The following is a 20,583-nucleotide window of genomic DNA, read 5'->3' as shown; positions in this document are numbered from 1 at the left end:
AATTACACTCGCTGTTACAAAGTTAGCTGTCTTTAAAACCTGACTGTTAGAAATAACTTCTCTCAGGAAATCTAAAATGAATATATTGCCTTTGTGTAAGTTATGACCAATATCTTAGGAAGCCGTTGATGAATCTTGCTTATTACCCTCTTCGTGTAGTGTGTGCCTTATCCCTAGTCATTAGTCATTTTAAGTAATAACGATTCTTTAGGCCTCTTTTTGTCTTTTGCTTCTTGCAAAGTTTTCTAATTATGTTTAGTCGGTGGTAATTCCAATTTCTTTAAATTTATGTTTTTTCCTCTGGAAAAAATGTATAGAAATTGAGGTTCATCTAAGCTTTGGTGATAGGAAATTATTTCGGTTTTCACTAGGCCAGCAAAAGAATTTAAGGCTAATAGTCACCTTGCAAATATCAGGAATAACGTATTTCATCAAATGTAAAACACCCTAATTGATAAGAAACACCATTATTTTGTACACCACTGAGAAAGTACCACACCACCAATTAAGTTATGACATGCCAATTTTAGAGTTGTTAAAATGTGAAAAATGTCTGAGAGAGAACTGATACAAGAATGGAGATAAGCCGTGTGAATGGGAAGCTTTGGTTTGCTTGGTTCTTCAGGGGAGCATGTTTGTGGGTAATAACTTGGTTTTAAGGGTTAGGATTTTTGTCTATTGTTAACTTCTACTGTAGCATATGATGTAAGATTGTCTCCCTGTGCACAGTCTGAACCCTCGAACCAAGCCCCGCCCCCTGCCCTTGCTTTCTGCCACTAGTGCTTCTGCTAGAACTTGAGGTAGAGCGGGGAGGGGGGAGTGCTGGGACGCTTGCCTTCTTTAAAGCACAGAATCATCAACAGAGATAGTGTGGGGGCACTCTTTTCCCTTGCGTGGCATCCCCTCAGCCCTCCTTTGTTTCAGCTACAGCTGCAGGGACCACATCCCTGCACCTCCCCACCCCCCCAGACGCCCCCCCACCCCCACCCCACCCCTGTGCTTCCCAGCTGCCCCGGCTCTGAGCTGCTTCCCAGGTAGCTGGCTGTGGTCCGGGAGGTGGGAGAGGTAAAGTCCGCAGGGGCAATCCTGAACCAGTGAGGTCTCAGAGTTGATGAACAGCTAGCCCAGTCTTCCCCCTTTGCAGAATAACTCTGAGATGCATTCTGCATGATTCCTCAGAGGGTTTCCAGTGGGAGGGAGCCTTCACGGCCCACAGCTGTCACCTGCTCAGCACATTTCACGGGCTCTTCTCCCTCCCCCGGTTCACTTGCCCTGCGCATTCCCTTCCTGATGTCACCTCCCTTAAAAACTTGTTGCATGGGGCGCCTGGGTGGCTCAGTCGTTGGGCGTCTGCCTTCGGCTCAGGTCATGATCTCAGGGTCCTGGGATCAGCCCTGCATCGGGCTCCCTGCTCTGCGGGAAGCCTGCTTCTCTCTCTCCCACTCCCCCTGCTTGTGTTCCCTCTCTCTCGCTGTGTCTCTCTCTGTCAAATAAATAAATAAAATCTTTAAAAAAAAAAAAAAAAAAACTTGTTGCATCTGGCCCTTGTCCTCATGCTCCATTTTTAGGGGAACCCAAACTAAAACACATAGACTAGCCTTCCCCTCAAAGAAAAGACCTTGTCATCTTTGCCAGATGGCTATTCCTCATCAATTCAAGGACTTTGTAGTTTTAAAAAAAGAATATACTACTAATAAAGTAATTCCATTTTTTAATGGCTGAAAGTGTTAGAAACTTACTCCTTTTGAAACCAGAATTTACAGTGTTTTGTGCTCTGGAGGTACTGGGGGAAAATCCCTTCTGTCTTCTACACTTCAGCTCCTCAGTTATCTGAAGACAGCACGTTCTGCCCACTGGTCCATCCTCATCCACCATTTCCCTCCACCTCCTCATGACGTGTGTGGTCTCTCAGGGCTGAGCAGTGTGACCCAATAACCTCTCTTCTGAGTGTTATTTCCCACAGCTGATGGTCCAACTTGGTTTTTTGGTGGATTGTAAAACCCCTGGCTTACATCGAAGTTGTGGTCAAATGATATTAGCTACTGTATTAGTTCCTGTCGAGACATCTCTTTTGTTCACCCTTGTGTTCAACCACATTTGCTATTTGTAAAGTATTTGTCAGCCATCTTCCCATCTTCTAACGAAGCACTCCCTTTCCAGACTTCTTGCACTCATACGATAAACCTACTTTCCGTGTCTTAGCTGAATTTCTGAATAGTAACGCTGAACACAATAATAATGTCAAACAAGACATGAAATTATATAATCCAGCATAGGGTACTAGAAACTTCTCCGCAGGTTACCAACAATCCATTAATCACAGATGTTTACACACTTGTGAATCTATGTAGCAAAAATAACATTTACCTCATAGTTCTTTTGTTTTTCTCAATAATGTCATGAAAACTTCATTAAACTCCTCCCTATTACGGATAATATTCTGATAAAGCTCTACTCTAAATTATACCTATGTATTCATATGTGTCTTGGTAGTTATAGATTATACAATGTCTATAAAGGTATGTATGGATTATATGATGTCTCCCCTGGTCCACAGTAGCAGATAAGCCTTATATAGGGATTTTTTGTCCTTCTTTTCCACACAGACAATTTTTTCTGGTCTCCTAAATCTGACCTTTGCCATATGGACATTCTGGCTCTCAGAAAGTGATTTGTCTTCCCAGTTCCTGCTTCTCCCTCCCCAGGCTTGATCCCTGTTTCCAGACTCTTTGATATGTCTGTTTTGCTAGGTTCTACGTATGAACTCAGACCAAACTCAACCATTCAGCCTTATTATGAGCATTGTTCCCTAGAGTCCACTCTTGGAAATCTCCATGGATCAGCCATTATTCTAACACTTTTAACCTAAAGATAAGAGAATTCTTTTCTCTCCCTTTCTGACTTAACGATTTAACTCATGCTGCTCGCTATTCTCTTACCTTTCTCCCCCCTAAAGAGGTACAGTCCCTTGGGGTCTGGGTTTGTTTAGAGTTCCAGTAACTGTAAACATTTTCCTGTTTTTCTTTTCTCTGCTCTTAGCGCATCCCAGCCACATATGGTCACTAATAATGTAAGCATTTACGTAAAATCGAGGTGGTCCTATGCCTAGAGTCTGAGAGTCCCAAGAACAGATTGCAGTAAAATGATGTTCTCATCAGACTATGCAGCATAAATACATGACTGCTTCCATTGTTGAGATACAGTAAAGCCAGGGCCTGTGATGGGTGCCCAGGAGGGCTGCTTATCCCCAGCTTCATATTCCTAAAGTTTTAAAATTTATATTTGACATGATGGCTTTTCATTTTTTAAAAGTTAAAAAAAAAAAAAAGCCTCTGGCATTTTTCCCTTTTTTTTTTAAATTTGCCAAAAGCCTCAAAAAATAAAAGTAGCTAGGCCTCTCTAAACCTCTGAGAGATCCCTGTCACTCTGCAAAGCATGTCTTCATCTTGTTTTATTCTCATAACAACCCCATGTTGAACCAAGGAACACTGCCTGGGTCCAGGCATGTCGGAGGCCCCGGTTAAGGAGTCCAGGGCCAGGATTCAGCCCCTTCTTCTGAGATGTTAGAACGCGTGCTAGACAACTCTGACTCACCACATTAAGACTGAGTGAGAAGAAGAATGAGGGTGAACTGAAGAGAGGAAAAACGGTTGGGCATTGTCCATACCACAGAACAACTCTTTCCCTATAATTGAAAGAAGGAGCTTATAGAAATTTCTGTGGGAGAGAGGATTTAGCAGTTTATCGTGCCTGCCTTGTCCTCTCATTAGCTTATCACCAAAGAACTTCAAGGGAAGAAAATAAGAAAAAGTTTTGTTGTTAAAATCTTTTTTAGGAAATGTCTGGAAGTAGGATTTAATTATGTTCCATAACAACAAATTTGTCCATTTCTTCTAAATCCTGGTTTGTTTGGGTTTTTTTTTTAACTTTTTTACAAATAATCTTTGGCCTACTCCAATGTATCTGGTATTTGACTTTTTAATCAAAAAGAACTTCTATCAAAAAAGGAAGGAAGGAAAAAAAATAATAGGACCTGAAATTTCCTTTCTGCAAGCTTTCCCCCGGCTTGATTTGTTGTCTACAACAGAGAATATAATCAAAGCAGTTTTTAAGTTGATCTTATTTTCCCAGTGGCTTTTAAAAAGTACCAAATCATGAGGTATTTTCTTTGTTCATGTAGCCTGCAAGTTGTTCGGTTGTTACCTAAATTTTCATTCCCACACTGCCCAACTCATCTCTTTTCCAAATACTCATTATAGTCAGAGAAACTTCAGGAATGTAGGGTCATTTCTCTCCAGACAGTTAAGAAATTGACTCATCCCATTTTCTTCCATCCCATACTAAAGAAAGGAAAAACATATTTTAGAAATAGGTATCAGCCACATTTTTTTTTCACCGCTTTCCATTTTCTTCTTTGATATCTGTGACCAATATCACTAATTAGTACTCCACCATCAGTGTTTACAAAATAAGATGTTCTGGGTGTAGCAGCAGCTGGTTTTGGTCCACTACACTTTCTCAGTTATTGGGTTTATAATCCCAGTTGACATTAACAGTCTCTCTAGATCAGGGGTCAGCAAGCATCTTCTGGAAGAGCCAGAGGGAAGTAGGCTTGGGGGCCATAGGCAACTGCAGGCAGACCTCCTTTTACTGTGCTCTGCTTTACTGTGCTGTGCAGACACTGTGTTTTTTACAGATTGAAGGTTTGTGACAACCCTGTGTCGAGCAAGGCTAGTCGGCGCCATTTTTCCAACAGCGTTTGCTTGCTTCATATCTCTGTCACATTTTGATACTTCTCACAATATTTCAGACTTTTCATTGCTATTATATTTGTTAGGGTGATGTGTGATCAGTGATCTTTGATGTTATTACTGTAATTGTTTTGGGGTGCCACGAACAGCACCCTAATAAGACAGAGAACTTTATTGAGGAATGTTGTGTGTTCTGATGGCCCCACTGACTCGCCATTCCCTCATTTCTCTCTCTCTCCTCGGGCCGTTCTATTTCCTGAGGTATGACAATCCTGGCATCAGGCCAGTTACTAGCCCCACAGTGGCCTCGAAGTGTTCAGGTGAAAGGAAGAGTCACACATCTCTCAATTTCAATCAAAAGCTACAAATGATTACGTTTAGTGAGGAAGGCATGTCAAAAGCCAAAAAAAAGCCAAGAAAGGCCAAAGAACTAGGTCTCCTGTGCCAAGCAGCCACATTGTAAGTGCAAAGGAGAAGTTCTTGAAGGAAATTAAAAGTGCTACCTCAGTGAACACAGGAATGATAGGAAAGTAGTATGCTGATAGGGAGAAAGTTTAGTGGTCCGGATAGAAGATCAAACCAGCCACAACATTCCCTTAAGCCACAGCGTAATCCGGAGCAAGGCCCTGACTCTCTCCAATTTTGTGAAGGCTGAGAGAGGTGAGGAATCTGCAGAACAAAAGATGTTGGTTCGTGACGTTTAAGGAAGGAAGCCATCTCCATAACATCAAAGGGCAAGGTGAAGCAGCAAGTGCTGAGGTAGAAGCTACAGCAAGTTCTCCAGGAGATCTAGCGAAGATCATTAATGAAATGGCTGCACTACACAACAGATTTTTGGTGTAGATGAAATGCCCTCTTTTAGAGGAAGATGCCATCTAGGACTTTCATAACTGGAGAGGAGAAGTCAATGCCTGCCTTCCAAGCTTCAAAGGACAGGCTGACTCACTTGTTAGGGGCTGATGCAGCTGGTGACTTGAAGTTGAAGCCAGTGCTCTCTTATCATTTCAAAAAATCTTGGGGGCTCTAAGAATGATGCTAAATCTACTCTGCCTGTGCTCTATAAATGGAACAACGAAGCCTGGATAAGAGCTCACATGTTTACAGTATGGTTTCCTGAATATTTTAAGCCCACTGTTGAGACCTACTGCTCAGCAAAAAAAGATTCCTTTCAAAATATGACTGCTCATTGACAGTGTACCTGGTCGCCCAAGAGCTCTGATGGAGATGGACAATGAGATGGATTTTTCATGCCTGCTAACAGAGCATCCACTCTGCAGCCCACGGTTCAAGGAGCATTTTGACTTTAAGTATTTAAGAAATACATTTCATAAGGCTATAGCTGCCCTAGACAGTGATTCCTCTGATGGATCTGGGCAAAGTCAGTGAAAACCTTCTGGTAAGAATTCACCATTCTAGATACCATTAAGAATATTCATCACTTATGGAGGAGGCCAAAGTATCAACATTAACAGGGCTTTGAAAAAAGTTGATATCTACCCTCACGGGCGACTCTGAGGAGTTCAAGACTTCAGTAGAGGAAGTAACTGCAGATGTGGTGGAAATAGCAAGAGAACTAGAATTAGAAGTGGAGCCTGAGGATGTGACTAAATTGCCAAATCCAATGATAAAACTTGAACAGATGGAGAGTTGCTTCTTATGGATGAGCAAAGAATGGTTTCTTGAGATGGAATCTACTGCTGGTAAAGATGCTGTGAAGATTGTTGAAATGACCACCAAGAATTTAGAATATTACATAAACTTAGTTGAGAAAGCAGCTGCAAGGTTTGAGAGGATTGACTCCAATTTTGAAAGAGGTGCTACCATGGGTAAAATGCTATCAAACGGCATTGTGTGCTGCAGAGAAATCATTTGTTAAAGAAACTGTCAACTGCTTTGGCAGACTTCACTGTTGTCTTATTTTAAGAAATTGGCATGGCCACCCCAACTTTCGACAGCCACCCCCCTGATCAGCCAGCAGCCATCAACATCAGAGAAAGACCCTCCACCAGCAAAAGGAGTACAACCCACTGAACACTCATGATGCTTAGCATTTTGTAGCAATGGTATTTTTTAATTAAGGTATGTACATTGTTTTCCAGACATAATGCTACCACACACTTAACGGACTCTAGTATAGTCTAGACTATACTAGACACTATACATAACTTTTCTATGCACTGAGAAACCAAAAAATTCACTTGACTCACTTTATCACAATATTCACTTATTGTAGTGGTCTGGAACCAAACCCACAATGTCTCCGAGGTTTGCCTGTACTCAACTCTGCAATTGTAATGAAAAAACAGCCACAGACAATATGTGAACAGATGAGCATGGCTGTGGTTCAGTAACACTTTATTTACAAAATCAATAGCAGACTGGGTTTAGCCTATGACCCATAGTTTGACGAACCCTGCTCTAGACCACAGGAGGAAATGGTAAAAAAAAAAAAAAAAAAAAAAAAAAAACACTGAAAAATTATTTCAGAACTAAATGTAGAAGTATTTCTAATTTGATGAGATATATTGTCTATATACCCTTTAACTTTTCATACTTTATTTTTTTAAAAGATTTTATTTATTTCTTTGAGGGGGGGGAGAGCACAGAGGGAGAAGCAGACTCCCCGCTGAGCAGAGAGCTCGATGCGGGCCTCGATCCCAGGACCCTGAAACCATGACCTGACCCGAAGGCAGACGCTTAACCGACTGAGCCGCCCCAACTTTTCATGCTTTATATGCATTTGCATTTTGTGTTATTTTTTAATTTTTGCCTGAAACTCTTCCACATGTATCATTCAATTTGAATCCTTATTTTATTTCAATTTGGCAATTTCATAATAAAAATTGGTGACAAGCAATTTATTGAAATGTGACCATTTTTTCCCTCTTCCGGTAACTTAGGCCCTGGAAAATCACTGCCGAGTGAACGGAGGCTATTCAGGCCTAAGGGATGTTTACCTCAGACACGAGAGTTACGACGACGTGCAGCAGAGTTTCTTCCTGGCAGAGACACTCAAGTAAGTAAAATGTATCCCAAAAGTATGGGGCTGAGGTACCTGGTCAGATCTTCTTTGCAGATGACTTTATCACGAACACCTAATAAATAAGAGCAAGTGTGCCTGCTTCCAAAGGTCACTCTCCATGCGTGGCACATGTTTGCACCTGTGTTTCCAGTCATTATATAAGTCTGATGCCTGGGGACTGCTTAGTAGGTTTTCCTACACCAACACCCGAGCACAAAGCAGCTTCTTTATTCCACGCTCGTGACTGTATCGCCTCAGGGTTTTGCAATGCTTGGCCCTTGTCCGTGATTCTCCATAAGATGAATGGAGACGTTGCTGTCTTTATGCTCTCACTGCCTGACGGTCTCTTGGGCCTCATATACTCATGTTTCTCTCTCCAGATATTTGTACTTAATATTTTCTGATGATGATCTACTTCCACTGGAACACTGGATCTTCAATACCGAGGCACATCTTCTCCCTGTACTCTGTACGAATAAAAAGGAAGTCGAAGTCAATGAAAAATAAAAAGACATTTTATATTTTACTCTGCTCCATTCCCTTCACTGCATACCTTAATAATTCCTTTTCTGGTATTCAGGCACATGATGAATTTTTATCAGTAGGTCTGTGATTATTCTAAGTTCTAAAATTGTTTTGCAGTCTTTTATGTTTATTTTCATAAGCACAGATGGACCTAAATTCCTTATCATATCCTTTATTATTCAGTCAGTGGATCACAGGTTTTTACTTTTTTTAAGTAATCTCTGGAGTTCATGAAGGTATATCATTTTTATTACACCAAATAAAATGGTATACCAGTGACCTCTTAATTACAATTTTGATTTGACTGCAAAACTTTTTCCTCCTCTATGAGGAGATGACGTCTGCTTTAAGCTGTAATGTTTTGCCATGTTGCAAAAAGCCATAATAATAAATTAAATATTAAAAAAGCTATTTCCTTTTCAATTTTATGTTAATCTGGTTTGTCTATCCACCAGAGACAGATCTTATAACTGTGACAGACAGCCTCTTTATGCGGGTCTATCATTATTTGATAGAATGTCTTCTAAAATACTTCACTCATATTGTAATTCAAATTAGAATGTCATTCCCAAAAGGATCATCTCATGTTGACCTCATTTCATTGGAACCACAGTATATTTTTGTTGGTTAATTATATTAGTGTTTCCTAATTTGTGAATTAGTTCTCAAATTTTACTTTAAATGCCCTGTGTCATTTCTGGATCATGTCCTGGTTAATTTCTTCCATCCCCTACCACATGAATGGAGCTTTCAAGTTTTGCAGAGCTCCGCTATTACTGAATTATATTTTTTGAAAGAAAACAGTATAACTTTTCATGTGTTAGCTTTTGCTTTTAACGGAGTATTTGAAGAAATTGAGTCTCTCTAAAGAAAGGGTGAGTATTTAACATGGTTTTTAGTTTGTATTTCATCTTTAAGGTTTTTTTCTTGTTCTCAAAAAAAGCATTACATTTGGTCCACATTTTTTTTTCAGATTTGAAAAGGGCCCTTTCTCAAATGTAGGAAATTATTTCATTTCAATTTGTGAAAGCAGGATTTAACTCTGAAAGAAGCTTTGCTAATGTGTCTATTCATGGTCAATTGAAGAAAATCTAATAAACTTTCAGGCCAAATAAGAATATAGTACATTTTGTCTGGTCAAACTCAACACAGAGATTCCAGCTTAAAAGCAATATATGGGAATAGACATTCCTAATCCCCCACAGTTGTATAGCAGATCAAAATAATTATATGATTCTTCATTAAGAATAAGCATTATTTTGAGATATGAGTGGCTTTCTCAAGAATACATTTGGTGGCACCTTGTGCTTTCTCATATTAGTTCATATTTCATATATGTGAAATATATATATATTCCTAGAAAGGGCTAATGTGATGATGCATATACTGAGGAACAGAGACTTGGAACACCTGCATTTTCAACCTAGAGTGGTCAGATAGCTCAGTGCAACCCTGCGAATCAGGCTGAAGCATATGGAATTGCTGTGCTTGTAGTTGAGAAACTGTCTGATATCAGCAATTTCATATGCTTCAACATAATGTTTTTTAATTATTTTCTTAGATCTCAAAAGACTCAATTGTTTTTAGCTGTTTCACCTTTTGAAAGTGTTTCAAAAGATTTCCTTTGTCTGAAAGGACCATCTGTGTGACCTGCTCTTTTTTCAATATTGTACATTGGTTTATGTCGAAGAAAAAATTAATAAAATTAGTAAATGAAAAAGATCCTTTAGTGCATCATTATTGCAATGTTAATGACTTCCTGTGACCCAGAATAACTCCTTCCACTCCTATCTTCAGCTCACCTTATGAAATGAATGGATAGTTGAGAGTCCTTTTTTTTCCCCAGGACTTAAAAGCAACGTGTGAGATTATTGCAAAAATTGGGCCATATGTATTTAGATGATAATTTTCACATGAATGTCCTTGGACTAGCAATTTAAATTGCTTTATTTTCTTTGATTTTCAATTTGATTTGAAAGAGCACAAAGCTGATGCATATTTCTGCAGCAGATAGGATATTAAAATCAGGTCATGTGTACACACTGCTCTATAATGTACCTTTTGTGTCCTGATATAAATAGGCAAGATGATTGTACTACATTTTGTTCTGCCAATGGCAAGATCAAAATTTTTCAATTCCAGAACACGGATTTTTTAACCTACGTCCCAAAACACCAAAAATGTATACAAAATAAGAGAATATTATGGTGATGTAATTTAATTAAATTTATATTTTGTGTTAATTATTTTAAACAACTGAAGTCCTTAGGTAGGCACTGTCTTTCATTTCATTTTCAGCAAAACTGTGCAGTTAAGTTTACATATGTATTCACATCCTGAAAGGCGAATAATTAAAATAGCACTTAAGTTTGTGTTTCTGCATATGTTTTTGGTATACTGTGCACAATTAATATTACACATATAAGTTGTATAAAATTTATAGAACTCAATGATGTTTGTCATGACTCCTTCATATATAGTACCCATTCTTTTCATTGATTGTTTTAAATTTGTACATAAGTCTATTCTGTCATTTCCAACTTTCTATAAATCTCTAATGTTATGGAAAACATAATAGATTGACACATAATTTTTAAAAACTATATTTGTAAAATTTCTCTATTGTGAATAAAGCCTTTTAATATATCTCCTCATTTGTTACGTTTTTCTCCTTTTAAGTAAGCTTTTGTATATGTGGGGTGGAAACTGAAATAATAGTGATTATTATTAATCCTAGTAGTGAATCCATACCATACCCAGAGAATCTTGACAAGGAAACAATTCTCATTAAAAACTTTAAATTGCAAAAAATTTTGCATATACATTTTTGATTACTCAAATATCTTATTAAGATTCCAACACAGGGGCACCTGGGTGACTCGGTTGGTTAAGCGCCCAAACTCTAGATTTTGGCTTAAGTCATGATCTCAGGGTCCTGAGATCAAGCCCCGAGTCTGACTCCATGCTGAATGGGCAGTCTGCTGGAGACTCTCTCTCTCTCCCTCTCCTCCTGCCCCCCTCAACTCTCTCTCCTTCTCTCTCAAAAGATAAATTTGTAAAAAAAAAAAAAAAAATTCCAATATATGTTAAACAGCAGGGCATGTAGGGTAGAGATGGGGAGTTGATGGCAGGAATAGCATTAAGTATGATCCTTGTTCTTAAATTTACAGTCCAGTCAAGGAGATCAGACTCGGCCCACCACCAAAAAAAAGTGTTCAGTTACCGGTTAAATTCTGCTATAGAAGTCCAGGGGAGCAGGCAGTCACTAGGATTGAGTGTTCAAAGAAGCTTAGAAAAGAGAGAACTTCAGCTACAGGAGAGCCTCCAATATTTTTGAAAAAGCCTAGGTTTTTTCAAATTCATGTTGGGACTTTTTAGAATGTTTCAGACTTTCTGGTTGCTGTTCTCTCTGCCTAGAAATCTTTCCCTGATGATTTTTTTGCTTGTTTGTTTTTAATTTTCTTAAATTGAAGTATAGTTAATACCATGTGGTGTTAGTTTCAGGTGTCTAACATAGTGATTGGACAAGTCTATACATCACACTATGCTCACCACAACTGTAGCCACCGTCCCTCACCATATAACGTCATTACAGTACCACTGACTAACTCTCTATTCCCTGGGCTGTACCTTTCATTCCTGTGATTTATTCCTCCCATAACTGGAAGTCTGTAGCTCTTACGCCACTTCACCCATTTCCCCCATCCCTCCACCCTCCTCCAGGCTGGCAACCGCCAGTTTGTTCTGTGTTGATGGGTCTGTTCCTGCTCTGTTTCTTTGTTCATTTGTTTTATTTTTTAGATTCCACATGTGAATGAAATCATATGGTATTTGTCTTTATCTGTCTTGCTTCACTTAGCGAAATACCCCCCAGGTCCATCTCTTTCCCCAATGTTTTTGTGCCACATTCCTCACCTCATTTGGGTCTCTGCTCACTTACCACCTTATCAGAATGGCTTCCTTGACAAATTAATACAAAATTCCCCATCACCCTTCGTTCCTTGCTCTATTTTATTTTCCACTTAGCATGTAAGAGCTCATCCTTGAAAACTGGTCTCAGGCTCTTTCTCAAGGTGTGGGTTACATATTTATTTCCTGATTTGCTTATTGTCTGTCTAGCCCCTTAGAACTTAACCCCCATGAGAACAGAAAGTTGCTTTGTTTGGCTCTCCTCCTCACCACGTGGCCCATCTCCAGTGTCTCGAGTAGCATTTAGCACTTGGTGACACACAGTGAAATGTCTGGTGAATGGGTGACTGACTGAATGAATGAATGGACCTTATATTCATAAGTTTTGCTGTGGCTATTTGCAAATGTTTTCTAAAAAGCAGTCATTTTTTTAAAAATACTAGGTATTAGTATTATATAACATGCTGTTATTTTAAATAATCATAAGGATGAACATTTTTTTTCTTACTACCTATAGTCGTTTTACGGAAATATGGAGTAAATATGTGTTTGTGGCTAAATTCAACTCTGAACCAACAGATTTTTTTAAACCACTTATATCATAAATGGCCTGTGTAAAATACATTATCAGAAAAATGTAAGTCATAATTTTTCTAATATAGAGCTTTTCGCTGTTATTATTTGAATAGCCTACTGTTGATTCTATGATTTAATCTCATAGTCCCTGTCTCATGAGAAAACTGTTTCTGCAGTCTCAAGTAAAGGAATTGGTTTTTCGCTTAACATATAGCTACTCAAATGGAAACCTTCTGAATTTAGTCATTTGTAGCACAGAAGATGTCTACTTGTTGCTGACAGAATTATTAAAAGGTATTCTAAATGTGATTCTTCTTTATACTAATCATCAACCATCCACACAGATATGGCAGCTTGGCAGTCAATATCTAATTTCTGATAATTATATGTAGACAGTTGCTAAAAATTTTATCAAAACCAGACACATCTTTTCTCATTTGAGCATAGAGTTCGTATATCTAATGGCCATTCCAGCTCCCTCCGTTGTGGCTGAAATGTGAGACTGGGGAGGGGTATCTTACTGATTTAATGGCCCAAAGACTGATTTCTGTTTTTTCCTGCTCATTCCATCCACACTGGCCAACACATGAGTCATAAGCTTCAGGAAATATTTGCCAGGCATCAGATATGTGTATAAAGTATCAGAACTATATAGGAATCTAGACAGCATTTAGTCTAACTCTCTTATTTGAAATATGAGAAAACAGGGATTTTCCCAAGGACAGGAACTGCTTTCTGTCCTGCTCTGTGCTTCCAGACACAGGGATTTGGTAAGATTTATGCTAATAAGAAAAGAACAATATAGGAGAGCATACGTTGTATCCATCCAGCCACTCCAAAATAAAGGTGTAAATTCAGAGCTCACCCTTGAAAATTGGTCTAAGGCTCTTTCCCAAGGTATGACTATCCACCTATATCAGAGTCTCTTGCAAGTCCTATTGAAATGCAGATTTTACAGCCTTACCCCAAATTTAGCAAATCAAAATTGTGGTGGGGCCTGGAATATCCATGTTGAACTAGACTTTTTGTTCTCCCCAGGCACGCTGAAGTTGGAAATCACAACTGGAAGTTACAGGGAGGTGCAAGTCCCAAAACTAGCAGAAGAAATAATGAATAAGTTAGCAAGTCATGACAAGCATACTTTGTGTCTGCTTCGAGATTTAAGCACAACAACTTGAAACATATTTTGGATCACTTTGGGAACATAGATTTGTCCTTTTACAAGAAGCCATACACCTAAACATTTTAGAAACAGATTCACATTGGATTTTCAAACCTAATTCTTATTGAGGGACTCTCAAAAGTATTAACTTCAATCCCTGCTGTTTTATTCAGTGACTGTTTTCTTCCTTTCCCAATAGCTGCTTCTAAAGTCGGTTCTCAAATTGTTTCCTCTGATATGGTTGAGTTTGAACATGACTGTCACTTGCACAAACGACACAGAATTCCTAGTTTGGCCGTGTGTCATGTAAATATATAAGATGTTCTTGGAAACGACCTCCGAAGAGCACCTTCATTTCTATCCACCCCGTGCCTTGTGGTTTTGCATTCATTACAATGCTAATCATCAGATTTGTTGACTTGCCATTATTATGATCACTTTGAACCCCCTAAAACATGCCATTACTTACTGAATAAATTAATGTAAATTTGTGTCACAGATCCATTTAATTCCCCAGTGAATGCCAATTACCATGAAACTTTAGAAAACAGTAATAGATGTGTAGCTTTTTTAAAGAAAACTCCACATACTGGGGTATTTTGGCCTTAGGCTATGAGCACATATTAATTCACAATTCTGTAAATAGGGCCATAAAATGTACTGCTTTCAAACAGCATTTTCCAAAACCACTGGCACCAGAGAGTTCTGTTTTGTTTTGTTTTGCTTTGCTTTGCTTTGCTTTTTGACTCTCCCAGGAGGACCAAGTGAATGATCCTCCTTCACAGAATCATTGGAACTCTGTTCCTGACTTTGCCACTCCTTTGTAGTTCTTTGTGGATGGTAGAAGCCCATGGCTTAGAATCACCTCTTAAAAGCAGGATGAGAAACCACCGATCAACTTCTTAAGGCAGACACAGTGCTTTGGGTCCAATTTCATGGACACGACCACTTTGTCTTACTGTAACCCAAGACCTCTATTTAGTGACAGAAAAACAAATGCTCTTCCTTCTTTGTGCAAAATCTCATCACCATTCTATTCCATACACACTTTAAAGTCCCGGAGTAAATAACCCTAAGTACATTTTACTGCTATTCACATTCCTCTTCTGTCTTGCTATCGCCAAACTGATAACTTTGTGTCTTATGTGGTCCTAACCAGAGCTGCAAAATTATATACATTTTAGGATCTGCCATTTAACAAATGAAGTCCCTCTAGTCTCTTTTCTTTATATGATGCAATATAGAAAGGACAGAAAGTAGTTGCTGTTGGGCCAATAGGAAATTGACTTCGCTAGGAATTGAGACAATTGAATTCCAAACTTAGCTCTTTATTAACTTCCTGTGTGATTTGGGACAAGCATCAAAGTCTTCACATCTCAGTTTCCTCATCTATAAAGGGAGAGGAGCGATTAGCCCATGTGTAGCAACTAGGTTATGCCCTGAATGATGTCTGTTGTGAATGCTGGAACAGGAAACAGTAGGAACATTTCATGTATGGACTAGAGACCACTATACCCAAATATAAGGATCCAAACCTTAGTTTCCTCATCTATACAATGGGAGTAATAAGACCTACTTCCTGAGAATTAAAATAGCTAATAAATGTACAATGTTTGGCTCTATACCTGGCAGGATTATACCTTCAATCCATAAGTTCCAGCCCCTATTTTCAGCTCTTACTTCCTATGAAAGAATCACCTCTCCTCTCCCTTAGGAAGCCTCCAGCTTGTTTTATTATGACAACACATTTGCTATTATTTTGCCTGCTGTTTCCAACTACCCTAGGCTTTTTTGGATGCCATTCTTCAATCAGACTGTGTCAAACACATGTTATTGCTCATCTTCCAAGGTCAGAATTTAGCACTTATTTTCTGACATGAGAAGACAGATAATCCAGCTCTTTCTTCACTTGTATCATGCACTAATTGAAGACCTTTCCACTTATTTTTTTATTGAAAAATAAGAGGTGTTCTTTTTTTTCCCCAAAGATTTTATTTATTTATTTGACAGATTGAGAGAGAGAGAGGGCAAGCAGGGGGAGTGGCAGGCAGAGGGAGAGGGAGAAGCAGGTTCCCCACGGAGCAGGGAGCCCGATGCGGGGCTCGATCCCAGGGGTCATGACCTCAGCTGAAGGCAGATGTTTAACCGACTAAGCCACCTAGGTGTCCCACAAGAGTGTTATATTAACATTTATAGAAGAAAAAAAATAGAGATCACCTTGCATGATTGTTGCACTGGTAAGAACATTATATCAATTGTATCATTGATGTATTCATTAAACCCTTGAAAATAGAACAGTGGCTACAACTTAAGAACTCCTTTTAAACTGAACTGTAGTTTTATTTTCATCCCAGAGAAGCTTTGAAAACCAACAAACTCAATTTTATGAACTAGGAAGGATTGCTGAAATAACTCTTCTGAAAGAACCAGTATTGCTCCCAAAATCAGTTTATATGTTTGAAAATCACTGATAGTGACTTAAAACTAATCCCATCCAAAATCCCATCCAAAGCACATAGTGATTTTGATTGATAGTCAATTTGTCTGCTCACTCCACCAAAAAAAAAAAAGAGAGAGAAAGAAAGAAAGAAAGAAGGAAAGAAAGAAAGAAAGAAAGAAAGAAAGAAAGAAAGAAAGAAAGAAAGAAGAAAGAAAAGGGAGGAAAGAGGGAAGGAAGGAAGGAAGGAAGGAAGGAAGGAAGGAAGGAAGGAAGGAAGGAAGGAAGGAAGGAAGGAAGGAAAGGAAGAAAAAAGAAGGACAGGCCTTAGTTTCTACAGCACTGAGAACATGAATTATGTGAGAGTACCCTTCCCTCTGCTTCTGCTACATCCCACGACAAGAACATAAGACTGTTACCTTTTTTTTTTTAAGATTATTTATTTGAGAGAGAGTGCACACTCACATCAGGGGAGGGACAGAGGGAGAGAACCTTCAAGCAGACTCCCCTGCTGAGCTCGATCCCATGACCCATGAGATCATGACGTGAGCCAAAACCAAAAGTCGGACACTAAACTGACTGAGCAATCCAGGCACCCCAGATTTTTTTTTTTAAGAGAAAGAGAGAGAATCTTAAGCTGGCTCCATGCCCAGTGCAGAGCCTGACATGGGGCTCAATCTCACAGCCCTGAGAAAATGAACTAAAATCAAGAGGCAGACACCCAACCGACTGAGCCACCCAGGTGCCCCCAAGACTGTTAGCTTTTAGAGAGGGGCTTCCAGATTCTGCTTAGGAAAGTACTCAAATTTCCCCTTACCTCTCCTGGCATGCCACACTCTTGCCATACTTCTATTCACATGCATCATACTATAGTATCATTATTTGTTTTCACTCATTCATTCCACAAATAGTAAGCACCAAGAATGTTCCAGACACTACCCTAGGTCCTAGGGATTCAGCAGGGAGCAAGTTAGAATTGCTTCTTGTTTTCATGGAGATGAAGACTAGAAAAAAGGCAAATATGCACAAGAAATTAATAAAACTTAAAAAGGAAGATGCCAGGGCTTATTCATTAACATAAATGCAGGACTTAATATGGCATTTGGCACATACTTGTTCTCAATCCAACTGCCCCCATCCTTCCTGCACAAAGGAGAAGCTAAAAGAGCACTTGGTAAAGAATGAAAAAATTGTTAAGAAATGGATAATAAGTCTCAAACTTCTGTTAAAAAAATATAAGCATAATTTTTCATCTCAAGTTTTGCCTCCAACAGAACACAGCTCCTGCTGGGCCCTACTAACTCAAAGTTGAATGCAGATTCTATTTTTAGCAGATAATCTAGTGTTTACCTTAACTGTGAGATACCTAATTATAAGCTGTCATTAGAAAATTTGCATCATTGTACTTGCAAAAGCAAACTCACCAAAAATAGGACAGTTTCTCATCTTTTAGTATGTTCATATTATATCAGTTGTCTCAGGGAAAATCCATAGGAGTCCAAGCTGTGTTTCTCCATTTCAATTGCTTCTGGAATACTCGCTGTCATTAAGATGAGCAGACACATCACATAGTCTCAATTCCACTAGGGTTTGGCTTGTTTGGTTTGTTTTGGAGCTAAGGGGCTGTTTGTCATTTCAGTCATCATAGATAAAGGCTGCTCAACGGCATGCCCACACATCTGGGGCCGGCTTCCTCAGGTCAGTGAAACACTCGAGAGGCGCTAGCAGTGATGTCAACGATAAAGAACTCCCTCGCTAGTGTCTGCAGCCTTTTTGTAGTCCTCTTTAATAATAGGACAAAGGATTCTAGGTCTAAAGTATATCCATTAATAATTATATGATCATATTTTTTCTAACAAGTTCAGCTCCTTTTTCCCAAGCTGGTCTTTTCATCAATGGTTCTAACAGTGACTAACTGATTAGAATTTTCACCCTCATCCACCTTATCTTCTTGTCTCTCACTTCTAGGGGAGGTGTTAATATAAATGAGGAAATAACAGAGAGGGGGAAAAAAAAAACAAAGGATCTTAGAGAGATTAATCGATCCCTGAAAATCTGAAAGCGACTTTTGTCACTATTATAAATCAATATGCAGGATCTCTTTAAATGCTGGATAAAAAACCATATGTCAAAACCATGATTAGAAGGTAAATAAATATGATGACTTTAACAAGATCTTGGATTTATTTTGCCACTTTAAGAAAGGATAGGATAGATAGGTTTTTTCCTTTGGTCTCCTTCATACAATGATGATTACATTAAGGAGAAGTTTCAAAATTTCCACATTGTATATCTGGGCTTTTAACCTCTCCCAAAGATCAGATAAAGGCTGCCAAACCAAAAAGCATTCTTGGCTCCTGTACACAGCTCAATCTTTAAATAGGAGTTTCAGCACGTCCAGGCAGGAGAAAAGACTTCTCCTGAGTCTTTATCTATTGATTAACTGTAGAGGATATTCTGTTTAAAATGAATCTTGAATACTCTCTAAAATAAGTGTTACTCTATTTTGGAGTAAAAGGTGTAAAGGGAAAAATGAGACATATGTGCCCTTCCCCGCCCTGCAAATATTCGTTACTTCACATTTTTGCCCATGATATTTCTATAAAAAGCTAGAGGCAGAAGGAAAAAAAATCCATTTGACGATGAGAAAAATCCAAGATCAAGTGCTAATTACTACTCTACTGGGCAGAAGTCACGTGGCAAGTGGCTCCCCACTACACATTAGGAAATGCCCTAAGACCTTTGGTTAAACTACTGATGTGCCCCACACCTCAGTAGGCGTCAGGGAGAACTTCCATCTTCTGTGATTCTGATGCTTAAGATACAAAATTCCTAGAGAGAAATCTCAGGAGCAGACATCACATTGTTGAGAGATCATTTAAAGTGAGAATTCCTCCAGTGTTCTTTTATGGTCGTTATCTCTGTAATTATTACAAGTGGTGTATCAGCTAGGAAAACAGAAACCACTCTGTCTTTTCTTCAAAAAGAAGAAATTTAACACAGGGAATTAGTTGCATAGATAATAGGAGAGCTGAGAAGCCAAATGGGATGATGAATTCTAATTTCAAGTCAGGAATTAGCAGTGGCAGGATGCCACTATCTTGGGCAGGAAATGGAAAGACACAAGGTGGAGGTGATGTCATCAAAGATCAGAAATGGTCAAAGCATGAGCTAGACCCACAACGGAGGACTTTCCAGCAGGAACTGAAACTGTAGAGGGAAACAACAGTCCCAACAGGAATTAGAATCATGAAGGTGACTTAGCAACTGCTAAGACACCACTAGAAATGCAATGAATGGAACAAATACCCTGGCTTCTCCCTGTCTCCTACCTTCCAGTCTCTACTAATGCCTTCCATTGGTCAAAACTACTAGGAAAATAGAGCAAGGGAATCTGGGAAATGTAGTTCACTGAAATGCAGAGCCAAACTGAGGATGTTTGGGAAATAGATATGAGAGAAAACAGGTAAATGTCTGGCAAAAATGACTATAGCTAGACTCACCATTTGGGATCTCTGTTTAGCTTAAGGAGTCTTCATTGAAAAAACAAGCCTTAATACTACCAGCTGCTAGATGAGGCTCCTGGGTGGCTCAGTTGGTTAAGCCTCTGACTTGATTTTGGCTCAGGTCATGACTCAGGGTTGTAAGATAGAAGACGCCCTCCACCCAGCTCCATGCTGGGCATGGAGCCTGCTTAAGATTCCTTCTCTCCCTCTCCCTCTGCCTCTTCCCCTGCACCCCCTCAAAAAACAAAACAAAACAAAACAACAACAACAAAAAACCCACGACTTCCAGCTGCTAGAAACTGATAGATTGAGAGCTTTGATTACAATGATCTACGTACCCATGCATCCTCCCTGAGCTACACAACAAAAATATTGGACATATTTTCGAGTCTTCATATCTCACTAGTCAATTTGCTAGTTAATGGCCACATCTGCCCATCCATGAAAGTTCAAAAAAGTTTAACAAGTGCTTTCAGTCCAAGAACAGACTCAGGGAAGAAAATCTGTGAATCCATGAAGTGTTTGTTCTCAGAGAATAGAAGAGCAGATTGGCTTAAAATAAAACCTGCAGAAAGCATGGCCATCAAAATGATTGTCTAAGGAGTCAGTGATTAAACTTTGGCCACCCTGCTTTGGATCACAATTGATCTTAACTCCAAATTTTCATATGACTGATTGTAACACTTTTTTAAGCC

At 39.1% G+C, this 20,583-nt stretch overlaps 1 protein-coding gene across 2 annotated transcripts in view; it reads left to right on the top strand.

Moving 5' to 3' along the window:
* The window catches only part of MAN1A1 (mannosidase alpha class 1A member 1), a 163,750-nt gene extending 152,802 nt beyond the window's left edge, over nucleotides 1–10,948 (top strand). For both annotated transcript variants that reach the window (XM_034990407.1, XM_034990408.1), the window contains 2 exons: nucleotides 7,652–7,767; nucleotides 8,154–10,948. In XM_034990407.1, coding sequence (XP_034846298.1) covers nucleotides 7,652–7,767; nucleotides 8,154–8,280 — 243 coding nt within the window. In that variant the 3' untranslated portion in view covers nucleotides 8,281–10,948. The remainder of the gene's footprint in view (nucleotides 1–7,651; nucleotides 7,768–8,153) is intronic.
* Nucleotides 10,949–20,583: the final 9,635 nt, after the last annotated feature.

The sequence above is a fragment of the Mirounga leonina genome, unplaced genomic scaffold (genome assembly GCF_011800145.1).
Source record: "Mirounga leonina isolate KUSES-001 unplaced genomic scaffold, KU_Mleo_1.0 Mir_53, whole genome shotgun sequence".
Lineage (NCBI taxonomy): Eukaryota > Metazoa > Chordata > Mammalia > Carnivora > Phocidae > Mirounga > Mirounga leonina.
Note: the sequence above shows the minus strand (reverse complement) of the source record. Positions and strands in the feature narration are given on the sequence as shown.